The sequence below is a fragment of the Coregonus lavaretus genome (genome assembly GCF_964263955.1).
Source record: "Coregonus lavaretus genome assembly, chromosome: 29".
Lineage (NCBI taxonomy): Eukaryota > Metazoa > Chordata > Actinopteri > Salmoniformes > Salmonidae > Coregonus > Coregonus lavaretus.
Window position 1 is genome coordinate 10,181,374 of NC_140016.1, and position 12,398 is coordinate 10,193,771.

The window sequence follows — 12,398 nt, forward strand, 5'->3', positions numbered from 1 at the left end:
AACTCGTTCTCATGGCTTTCTGATCCCTCTGCAACAGACATATGGTGCGCAATAAAATCACAGTATCGAATCGCAATACGTATAGAATCATGAGACTCGCAATGCTGATGCATATATCTTATCGTGAGGTTCCTGGCAATTCCCAGCCCAAGTTCATTTGCCACAACAAATCTCTTCGCTAGCAAACGCGATGTCTTCTCCAAAACGGCAATGTGTCTCCAGCAATGTTTACTTTTTTGACGTTCTATGGCATCTCCACTTTCCAAGCATATATGACCACATGTAATATTTTGGTAAGTGATGCAAATAGTGAACTATGTAGGGCCAGGATGTAAAATATATGTAGCTGCAGCAATTTCTCTTATCTGATATGGTAAGTAATGGGGCTTAATTTACAGCTCCCTAAGAGTTTGACGAACGGGTCCGTGCACGCGATTCCAGATATCTTTACCTCTGAATAAACTGCCTTTATTATACCATATCCACCCTGTCCAAAGTCTCTACTTGGTCTCAGTTCTCCAGTAAACTTGTGATTATCAACACTAACCTCATCGTTGTGGCGGCGGACAGCTAGCCTGTATCCCTCATCAAGTTGAGTGGCAATGTTATTTTTCCGTTCGTACCAATTTTTGGAAAATCCTCGGGTGTAGGACTTTCCGCCTTTAGTAGAAACCTGTTGAATTATTAAATTTGGTCTGGGAGGTCCTAATTGTTTCGTTGCCAATTTATCTTCATTTGTTCGCCGACAAAAAGGAACTTCTTTCAAAGACACAATCCGCTCTTTTCTCAGTTACGTTCATGGTTACGTTACGTTACGTATGACGAAAGCGCGTAAGTGCAAGCCCTCAGACACCCATAGAGATTGTATTGAAGGCTCTGAAATTTGAAAAAAATAGATTTTACATGGGAGTCTATGACAGACTTCTGGGCGATTTTCAACCTGACTGAAATCGCCCCAAAAGGGGGGGGAGCCATTTGAAGCACGACTTTAGCCTGATTCGACATTTAGTGGCAGTGTGGCACTGTGGCAGATCAGACGTATAGATTACAACACTGATAACTACTGTTGCCGTGATATAATTGATTAGGAAAAAAATCCCTTCCTTTTCCCGTTTGGCAGTGCGTCGCCCATATCGCCCTATTGAACAGGCCGCCCCTGGTGCCCGGTCTAGTCAGCATGTAAATAAGTTCAGGAGTAAACATTTGCTTAAAGGGATACTTCGGAATTTTGCCAATGAGGCCCATTATCCCAGAGTCAGATGAACTTGTGGATACCATTTGTATGTCTCTGTGTCCAGTATGAAGGAAGTTAGAGGTAGTTTTGCGAGCCAACGCTAACTAGCGTTAGCACAATGACTGGAAGTCTATTGGTATCTGCTAGCATGCAATGACTGGAAGTCTATGGATATCTGCTAGAATGCTAGCAGATACCCATAGACTACCAGTCATTGCGCTAACGCTAGTTAGCAATTGCGCTAGCGCTAGTTCGCAACTTCCTTCGAACCGCACAGACATAAAAATTGTATGAGTTAATCTGACTCTGGGGAAGTAGATAAAGGGCCTCATTGGCAAAAAAATTGCCAGTATCCCTTTAACAAGTCACATAATAAGTTGCATGGACTCACTCAGTCGGAAATAATCGTGTTTAACATGATTTTTGAATGACTACCTCATCTCTGTACCCCATACATACAATTATCTGTAAGGTCCCTCAGTCGAGCAGTGAATATCAAACTGCTCAAGGATTTCACCACAAGGCCAATGGTGACTTTAAAACAGTTACAGCGTTTAATGGCTGTGATAGGAGAAAACTGAGGATGGATCAACAACTTTGTAGTTACTCCAAAATACTAACCTAAACGACAGAGTGAAAAGAAGGAAGCCTGTCCAGAATAAAAAATATTACAAAACATGCATCCTGTTTGCAATAAGGCACTAAAGTAAAACTGCAAAAAATGTGGCAAATAAATTGTACTAAGCGTTACAAAGCGTTATGTTTGGGGCAAATCCAAGAGTAGCACTCTTCATATTTTCAAGCATGGTGGTGGCTGCATCATGTTATGGGTATGCTTGTCATCTGCAAGGACTAGAGAGTTTTTTTATGATAAAAATAAACGGAATAGAGCTAAGCACAGGTAAAATCCTAGAGAAAAACCTGGTTCGGTCTGCTTTCCAGTGGCCTAGTTACAGTTTTGACTTAAATCGGCTTGAAGATCTATGGCAAGACTTGAAAATGGCTGTCTAGCAACAACCAACTTGACAGAGCTTGAAGAATGAAACTTTTTTTTTTTAAAGTGCTAATATTGTACAATCCAGGTGTTCAAAGCTCTTAGATACTTACCCAGAATGACTCACAGCTGTAATCGCTGCCAGGGTGATTCTAACATGTATTGACTTAGGGGTGTGAACACTTATGTAAATGAGATATTTCTGTATTTCATTTTCAATAAATTTGCTAAAAATTCTAAAAACATGTTTTCACTTTGTCATTATGGGGTATTGTGTGTAGATTGGTGAATTTAGGCTGTAACACAACAACATGTGGAATAATTCAAGAGGTATGAATACTTTCTGAAGGCACTGTATATGGACACTTACACAAAAACATACACTAAACAGGACACACACATGTAACTGGTATTTACACAGACGCATAGGCTACACTCATAAATTACATATTAGTGGACTCAAGGAATAACATACTGTACCACATATTGAGATGTAAAGCATGACATGTAATGGAGTTAACAAGGAAACATGTTTGCATTTAAGAATGACTGATTTATTGATTGACTTTTGCATGCCTACAGAAGTCTGTATTTTTAGAGGTTTTTTTATGTTATTAACCTATACCATTGTCCAAACCCTCACAGTCAGATAATGGATCATTACTGCCTGTGAGCTGGCTGAGCATCAGAAGATATTATGGCTTAATCAACATCATATAGCTTGCATAACAGTTGGTGATTTTTTTAATGCTGTTGCTTTATCAGTATAATGTTTTATTTGCACTATGAAAATACCAGGCACTGGGCCGACTCTGGGGCAGCTGAGCTGGGACCTGGTTGGTTGTGTAGAGGGGAAATGCTGGGACCTGGTTGGTTGTGTAGAGGGAAAATGCTGGGACCTGGTTGGTTGTGTAGAGGGGAAATGCTGGGATTTGGTTGGTTGTGTAGAGGGGAAATGCTGCGACCTGGTTGGTTGTGTAGAGGGGAAATGAGGACAGGTTGTGTAGGAGTGTAGTTAGAGTACATTAACCTCACTGTGTGTGTGGTGTAGCGGTTACCTCTGTTTATATGGAGTAAAACATTTAAATAGCTAGACTGGTGCAGAGTCCACTGCCGAGAGAGAGAGAGAGAGAGAGAGAGAGAGAGAGAGAGAGAGAGAGAGAGAGAGAGAGAGAGAGCACATAAACCAGTCTAGACTCGCCATGCTGTTAAATGAGGCAAGGCAATGGAATCGATTCGCAAAAGCATATGCACTGATGTTGAGTGAGTGAAAACAGCATGTTTAAGTGTGGGGTTATGGTGTGTTATAGCCCTATTGACTTTGATGTGACCCCTTATCTGCAGATCCCCCCCCCCTTCTGGTTCCTATTTCAGAAAATAAGGGGGGAACTTCACTCCACTGGGTGGAATGCCACTTGGCAAAGATAAAGGGCAACTGGGTTAGTCACCTGGTTAAACCTACAGAACTACTGTTGTTACCTGAGACAGCCTGTATATTAAGGTTCTGTTTATAGCATTCAAACCAAATGGCACCATGTTCCCTATGTAGTGTTACTTTTGACCTGGCCCAAGTAGTGCACTACATAGGAAATAGGGTGTCATTTGGGACGTAAACATAGTGTATTGTATGAGGTCTGATAACAGGTTATGATTGGAATAAGAAAAGCTCCAAGACCAGCACTATTAGGAACAACTTCTCCTACTAGTCCCCCAGGCCAGCACCATCTCTCCTCATACTCCTCCAGGCCAGCACCATCTAGTCCCCCAGGCCGGGACCATCTAGTCCCCCAGGCCGGGACCATCTAGTCCCACAGGCCAGAACCATCTAGTCCCCCAGGCCAGCACCATCTAGTCCCCCAGGCCGGGACCATCTAGTCCCCCAGGCCAGCACCATCTAGTCCCCCAGGCCGGGACCATCTAGTCCCCCAGGCCGGGACTATCTAGTCCCCCAGGCCAGAACCATCTAGTCCCCTAGGCCAGAACCATCTAGTCCCCCAGGCCGGGACCATCTAGTCCCCTAGGCCAGAACCATCTAGTCCCCCAGGCCGGGACCATCTAGTCCCCCAGGCCGGGACCATCTAGTCCCCTAGGCCAGAACCATCTAGTCCCCTAGGCCAGAACCATCTAGTCCCCCAGGCCAGCACATTTAAAATAAGGCGAAGCCAGGAGCAAGAGTAGGACCTATAGATCTAGGATCAGACTTCACCATCACCAATGTTATGACATAACCTTCAGTCAAGAATGGGGAACAATTTCATTCAAGAAAAGTGTTCAAATAGGCCTAGTGATTTGCAATTCGATACACGTATAAATTATGTAGTTCTTTAAAAGATCGACATGTACTTGGATGGAGTGGAATTACAGGCCAAGAAGAAGTGGTAAGCGTTGTTTCAATATTGGTCGTCGGCAAGCTCTTAATTTTCTATTCAGGAAACAAATTGTGCGACATTTCACACAGAGAGCAATAGTAGCCTAATGGCATATTTTTGTAGTCACTAACAGACAATAGTGTGCAACTGCAGCCCGCAATTCGGTGCCTTTCTGCATGTGGGCATTCCTGTATCTGCAGGAACGCCCCCCCTCGAGCATCCCATTGGTTCCTGCATGAACGACCCCCCTCGAGCATGACATCTTCATGCTTGTGTGACACTTCTGAATGTGGGTCAAAAGGGAAATAAAAGTGTTATCTGAGTTTTTTTCATCCCAGCCCGTTGTGTACCAGAGTCCTTCGCTCCCGCCTGCCGAACACCTGCCCTCACCGTCGTTAACAGAACTGAGGGAAAACAGTGTCCGATAGGCGAGGGCAAAGGACACTGTCTACCGGTCACCCCTGCCTCCCGCTAATACAGCAGGCGGGAGCAACACCCTGTGCTAGCTAGCTAGCGAACCCGTCTGCTAGCTTGCTAGTTAGCAAACCCGTGTGCTAGCTTGCTAGTTAGCGACACCGTGTCTACCGGTGTCTAGCTACTCCTGTACACAGCAGGCGAGAGGTGGGGGCGACACCGTGTGCTAGCGACACGTGTGCTTGCTAGTTAGTTAACTAGCACATGGTGTCGCCCCTGCCTCCCGCCTACTGTGTACAGGAGTCCTCCTTAAAACTAGTTGGCTAAGCTACCACGGTGTCCTTCACTCTAGCCTGCCGAACACCTGCCCTCGCCGTCGTTAACAGAACTGCAGGACAACAGTGCCCGACAGGCGGGGGCGAAGGACACTTGCTATAGCTAGCTACCATTTTCGCCCCAGCCTCTTCTTCTTCTGTGGGGTTTTTCGGCGGTTGCCATCCAACGTTATGTTGCATTACCGCCATCTACTGTACTGGAGCGCCCCTGCCTCCTGCCTATGTACTGGAGTCATATAGCTTAAAGATTGACCAATAGATGTATAAAAAGGGGTTCCTGCAGATGGGGGAATGCCCACATGCAGGAACGCCCCGAATTGCAGGCTGCAGTTGCACCCTTCTCCTAATGGAGGCTAACTCCACATGGTTTGTTGGCCAAAGCCTATGGAGAAATTAATGTTTTTTGCCGAAAATAAGGTCTGTGGTAAACACAGGTTTAGGAGAGTTTATGCGTTTTGTTCTATGAGATAATATTCACCGGCTACCGTGACTTTGTGAATTTTGAAGCATTTATGTAATCAAAACAAGCACATAAAGGCTTCATAATTCCTAAAGGTCATTTAAACTGACTGATATTATCTCATAGAACAAAACGTATAAGATCTCCTAAGCGTCTGTTAACCTCAGACCTTATTTCGGCGTTTATCCCAAAACCCCATTCTTTCTCTATTAATTTCCCCCATTGGAATGGCTGAACTGGCTGAAAGAACCAGATCTAACTCATTTCCAGTTTTTTGTAAATTAAACTGAGGAGCACTATTCAACATTTCCGCATTAGAAATGGTTGAGATTTGCTTCCTGTATTACTGACGTGACAGAATCAATAACTGTGGCATACTGTGAGTGTCTTGAAGAAGACAGCCCTGAAAAAACGAAAATGATTCTGTTAGTAGCCTAAATGCATCATCATTTGGACTAGGCCTAAGAATTGTCAGACGTCAAATGTTATGACATCATCACTCTGTATTCTATGCGTAACCTCGCCTACTGACTGTACATGCTATTGTAAACTACCCAACAACAGGCAGACAGTTTATTCAAATGTTGGCTATCCATGTGATACATATTTACTAACTTCGAATAGATGTGTTGTGACAAGGTTGTTACAAGTTTATTTACACGCACCTACATACGCAATCAATAAGGCAAAACGCCAGGTGAAAGTATACTGCGACAGCAGTCAAGCATTAGTGTTCTTACCTGTGCACGCTCGGTAGGTCTGATAAATAGCCTAATCCTGTCTTCAACACGTTGTCTTCTTACTTATTACAGCATGCGAAATGAATTTTAATGTCACGATAAGCTAACTATTTGACCAATTCTGAATACGCCATACTTGGAGCGAAGGTTAATAGTGATGAAAAAATAAAATCACTTACATTTATGATAACAGTTTAAAAAACGATACGTCGTGCATTTATCCCAAAAAAATAATGCGGGGAAACAAAACGATGAAGCGGCGTGAAGTGAAATGTCGCAACTTGGTAGCTGGCTAAATAAAAAGCAGAGACAAGCTAGACCAGAGGAGGGCGAGGTAAAAATCGAGGGAGGGCTGAAGGGAGGAGTTCAAGAGAAAAGTGTTGTTTGGTATTACGCATTGCCTCCATTTTAGGGGAATCCTATTAGACTTTGTTTTCCGCGGTAAGAGGGCGGTAACTGGATGGGTCACTTCAGGTACAGTCCTTTTGTCTCTACCCTTTACATTTTGGTAAACCTACTTTAGCGTATGTCATGGCCACAACCTCAGGTATACAGCTTCATGTCCTAAATGGTATTACAGGGTAGCCACCGTCTTAACAGCCTCTATTCTAGATCACAATATTCTTTCATTTATGATAATGACTCAACTGTAAAAATGTGCCAGACACAACTAAGGATAAGCCTACTTGTAAATCTAGTACCTATGTATGGTGCTGGTAGAGGAGCACTGTGGATCATTGTTGTGGTGTTATTGTAGCATGTGCAACATTAAAATTACTATCCAGTCACTCCTATGCACAATCATAAATTAATAAATCCAAAATATAACACAGTCATTATGTAATGTTGATAGTTTAGACACAGTCACTATCTAATGTTGATATTTTACACACAGTCACTATCTGTGGTCTATCTGTGGTCCTCTGTAGCTCAGCTGGTAGAGCACGGCGCTTGTAACGCCAAGGTAGTGGGTTCGATCCCCGGGACCACCCATACACAAAAATGTATGCACGCATGACTGTAAGTCGCTTTGGATAAAAGCGTCTGCTAAATGGCATATTTATAATTTACACAGACAGGGATTAACATTTAGACTAGACCAGATTCACAGGAAACTATAGAGATTACATTTTCAGGGGAGAGTTGTGGTGACACGTATTTGGCACCACCTGCTGGAGCAACAGACAGAGGGGAACGAAGGGACAGCACTGGATTATGATGACGGTCCAATCGTGACCTGGCTGGCAACTACACATTAATAATATAATAATAATATGCCATTTAGCAGACGCTTTTATCCAAAGCGACTTACAGTCATGCGTGCATACATTTTTGTGTATGGGTGGTCCCGGGGACTACCTTGACGTTACAAGCGCCGTGCTCTACCAGCTGAGCTACAGAGGACCACACATTTGTACCAACCAGAGACAGGTGTGTGGGCTACATGTGTAGTAAGGATGTGGACATACCAACACACTCTAAATGGTGTATCAGTTACAAGACATGACACCAGTGAATTATTTTTCTTTTATATACAAAAGTGGAGACAAGGATAGGACAAGAAGAAGTGAGTAATGCAGAGGTGTGCTACTGATTGAGGTAATTATAAAAAATCTCATTTAGTGAGATTTTTTTTTAGCACATCACTTCGTCTTTCTCAGTCATTTGTGAGCTGCATGTCATCTGACAAATCATTCAACAGCTTTACCTACATAATTGATGACAAAATAATATGAATACAAAAATCTCAATGAAAAAGCATAGCTTATTCTCTTTGAAACAAAACCCGGTACAAATATTAGCTTATACATCAATATCAAAATGACTATCGGGGAAACAATGTTTTAACCTGGTATTTAACCAACAGTTCTGCATGAGAACCATAAGGTTTCCTCAGAAGGCTTCTGGGATTGAGAGGGGCATGGTATTGGTAGTGTCCCTGTCCCAAATGGCACCCTATTCTCTAAATAGTGCACAGATTTTGACCGGGGTTCCAGTCAAAAGTAGTGCACTATATTAGGGAATAGGGTGCCAATTGGGCCGGGATTTTCTCTAAGAAATGTCATGACCACAGTGTGGGTTAGGGAAGTACACAAAAACAAATTACATTCAAGGAAAATAAGCACGTTTTGCTAAATGGAAAACTGGCCATGGACTAAAGGTTGGGATGCAAGCTAAAGGGAGCTGTGCGCTGTTAGTGTTGAGGTTTGAGAATGTGTACGTCCTATATCTCCTTGTTCCTGAAGTCTGCATTTGTTCACTACTACCCACATATAGCATTGGATTGGTGTAGGCATGGTCAAAAACACATTTTTCTAATACCAGTCATTTCCTTTCAAATCCATAAAGGGACGTGAAGAAGAAGTCTCAGTCAGTCAACCCTTCCCTCTTTCTCCAGCTTGGTCCTCTCACTACTACCGCCACTGTTCCACATTATCCATGTAGTCCTCCATGGTGCTGTTCTGCTCCAGACCCCACCAGTCTGGCAGCTGCACCTCAGCCTCTACAGCCTCGCCACCTCCCCTCTCCTGATGCTTCCTTTCTGGGGAGGGTGGTCGTAGGTGGGTGGTGATTGCCTCCCCAGCCTGGGTCTCTGTCCACTGGGGCTTGTCGCTGGGCCACTCGGCCACCGGCCTCCCCAGCCTCCCTCTGAGCCTCCTCCTCTCCTGCTGCCTCCTCTCTCTGGCCTGTTTCCGCTCCTGCTGCCGGGACACCTGGAAGCGCTGGAGGAACAGGTCACGGGCGTACTCGTACAGCTCCTCATCCCATTGGTTCAGCTGGTGGATCCGGAGCTGTGTCTCAGGCACGACCTCTACGCTGGCCGCCCGTGTGCCATTGAGCTGGGTGAAGGGGGCGATGAACGCCAGGCGGAAGGTCCTCTCAAACAGGTACTGGGTTTTCCTCTGGTACTCTGTCAGGCCGAAGAAGGCCATGCCCCGCAGGTTCCGCTTGGCGCTTTCTAATAACACAGCCCAGCGCTCATCCTCACTCATGACCGAGACGTTGTAGCAGCCCACTAGGCTGAGGTCTGCCAGCATGCGGACCTGCCGGTTGTTGGCCAGGTTGTAGGGGCAGTCCATGAAGTCCTGCAGGGAGCAGCCGGACCAGTCATCCCCGGGGTAGCAGCTGGGCAGCTCGGCAAGCGTGGGGGCGCGCCCGTCACACACATGCAGGGAGGCCTTCCAGGTGGCACCGCGCTGCACGTGCCGCCACTCGCTCAGGTAGCGCCACACCGGGTCACGCAGGATGGTGATGTAGTAGTAGTTCCGGCTGAGGAACAGCAGACAGTAAGACAGAATAGAGAGAACAGACAGACAGAACAGAGAGACAGACAGACAGAATAGAGAGACAGACAGACAGAATAGAGAGACAGACAGAACAGAGAGACAGATACCTAGGTCAGTTCATTTGTTTTGAATTCAGCACCTCTGTTATATAACTGTAATAATAACCAATGCAATGGTCTCAATTAGTCTAAGTCACAAATGGCACCCTATTCCCTATAAAGTGACCTATTTTTGAACAGGGCCTCTGATCAAAACCAGTGCACTATAAACGGGAATAGGGGGTAATTTGGGACACATCCTCAATATGCTCCAGTCTTCCAAGTTCTCACCCCTCTCTCTGCAGGTCATGATGAACAGAGAGAGTCACAATAGAGATAGTCACAATGGAGGTGCTTGCTATTGACCCGGCCTAACCAGACCAGAAATCCCCTTTCAACCCTACAGAAGCATGGATGCATTTGTCTCTGAATGATCATACATAATAAAATATGAGATGTGCATTCAATTTAGGGACAAGATACTGAACAAACTGAAATTGTTGTCCACAATTCATTTCAAATCAATTTCTCTGAGTGACACTCTTACCTGGGAACTGTAGGCTTCTTGGGGGGCTCGCGCGTGTTCATGTGGGACGGCACGCAGTTGGTCAGCTCGGTCCAGTCCGCGTGAAGACCGCAGCTCCAGCCAGTGGAAAACCGGGAGAAAAGCCAACTTTCCCTTTTACCTGGCCGGTAACAGGTGCATTTCTTTTGGCCAGCATGACACTCACAAGGCCTCTCGAGTTTAATATTACGCACTAAATGTCGACCAAACGTTGTGCCCCCTGTTTTCTGGATGTGTAGAAAAACAATAACATCATCTCCCTGGATATTGAAGTCTACGAGTCGACTGAGGTCTGCAGAAGTGAAATTGAAGCGGGGGACAAAACGGGCTACGGCACAGTCCTCAGCGACGTACGGGTCCTGTCCACTGAGGCCAATGTCGTTTCCCTTCTTACCCTGGGACCCGATGGCATTGCTGCCCGAGTTGGAGGCCAATGATCCTAGGTGCAACAGCTGGCAATCGGAGCTAGGACAAACGTACTGAAGCACAATAACGCCAAAGAGCAAGATTATCACCAGGGCAATCAAGAGCCGGTGGTGGATGGTGGACTTTTCATCCATCTTCCCGAGAGAAACCAAACCGCATTACTCAAGCAGTCTGCCCCACTGGGCCCCTGCCTCGGCTGGGGGAAAACACTGTTTTCTAGCTATATTGCTTTCACTTCGTTAACTAAACAAAAACAATGGCCAGCTATGGCTGGCTAGCGGAACCGGTAGCCTGGCTAACGTTAGCTAGCCACACCACATTCGCATACAAACAGAGAGCGCTTTTGATGTTTCACGAAATAATTATGTTACAGACGTGATAACATTTACCTCTCACAGAAGTCTGCTTGTATGTCCCGAAAAGCGTTAAGGATGTTGTGTTTTCCACCAACAATTAGGTGTTTAGAGCCACCTTCCATCATCATGTTCCCTATCCCTAACCTTTCCTCCCATAATCCCCTGCGTTGGCTGGGGTTCGTGAAATGACGTCACTTGCATACATGGGCGGAGGTTCTCTGATGTGAGCCAATCAATGAATGACTGTATATATTGGCCAATCCATAAAGATGTATCTGTACCATGCTGCCCAGATTTGATATTATGATTTCATGACTTTGTAGATGCATACAACACCAGCATGTCATACAGTTGCCAGAACTGTACTTAGGAATTATCTTGACTCCCGAGTACAAAAACCGTTCCCGTCGTCATCGAAGTACCGCCGAAATAGCTCAGTTGGGAGAGCGTTAGACTGAAGATCTAAAGGTCCCTGGTTCGATCCCGGGTTTCGGCAGGGTAATATCTTTTGACTGAATTTGGAGGCTGCAGTACTCGGATACTATTGGGTTATTCGATGTGCAATGGGTTAAAAAGCAAATACTCAAATAAACTGTTTAATAGTCAGTCTTCCCCTTTTCTATGCAATGTATGCCTACAGGTGTCGGCAGGTTACAGTAGGCACCATAGCTTCACCGTGGTCCTCTGTAGCTCAATTGGTAGAGCATGGCGCTTGTAACGCCAGGGTAGTGGGTTCGATCCCCGGGACCACCCATACGTAATAATGTATGCACACGTGACTGTAAATCGCTTTGGATAAAAGCGTCTGCTAAATGGCATATTATTTACCCCTTTGTGAAGGAGTAGACAGGACCTGTAGTCTCTAAACACAGAAAGGCATGTGCATGATTGAATACTCATAAAAAATCTAATGGGTTTAATTTGAGTCCTACAGACAAACCATACACTGTGTACAAAACATTAAGAACACCTGCTATTTCCATGATATAGAATGACCAGGTGAAATCTATGATCCCTTATTGATGCCACTTGTTCAGGTTAAAGGATTAAGCCTCGAGACAAATGAGACATGGATTGTGTATGTGTGCCAGTCAGAGGGTGAATGGGCAAGACAAAATATTTGTGCCTTTGAACAGGGTATGGTAGTAGGTGCACCGGTTTGTGTCAAGACTTGCAACGC

The 12,398-nt window shown here is 45.0% G+C and overlaps 2 protein-coding genes across 2 annotated transcripts in view; both read right to left on the bottom strand.

Annotated features, from left to right (window-relative positions):
* Positions 1-6,865, bottom strand: part of LOC311105015 (muscleblind-like protein 3) — a 49,739-nt gene extending 42,874 nt beyond the window's left edge. The window contains exon 1 of the mRNA XM_084146996.1: positions 6,547-6,865. The gene's annotated coding sequence lies outside the window, so the exon portion shown is untranslated. The remainder of the gene's footprint in view (positions 1-6,546) is intronic.
* A 1,194-nt stretch (positions 6,866-8,059) lies between these two features.
* Positions 8,060-11,374, bottom strand: LOC311105332 (heparan-sulfate 6-O-sulfotransferase 2-like). Its single transcript, XM_084147450.1, has 2 exons — positions 10,419-11,374; positions 8,060-9,816 (listed from the first exon to the last, which is right to left on the bottom strand). The coding sequence occupies exons 1-2, from the start codon at positions 10,994-10,996 to the stop codon at positions 8,961-8,963; spliced, it is 1,434 nt and encodes a 477-aa protein (XP_084003576.1). The 5' UTR covers positions 10,997-11,374; the 3' UTR covers positions 8,060-8,960.
* Positions 11,375-12,398: the final 1,024 nt, after the last annotated feature.

Bases quoted from the DNA above. Each gene is read 5' to 3' on its own strand.
- LOC311105332 (XM_084147450.1), bottom strand. From the start codon at position 10,996: ATGGATGAAAAGTCCACCATCCACCACCGGCTCTTGATTGCCCTGGTG. The intron at 9,817-10,418 runs GTAAGAGTGTCA...GCTGTTCCTCAG, and splicing joins AAGAAGCCTACAGTTCCCAG to CCGGAACTACTACTACATCA.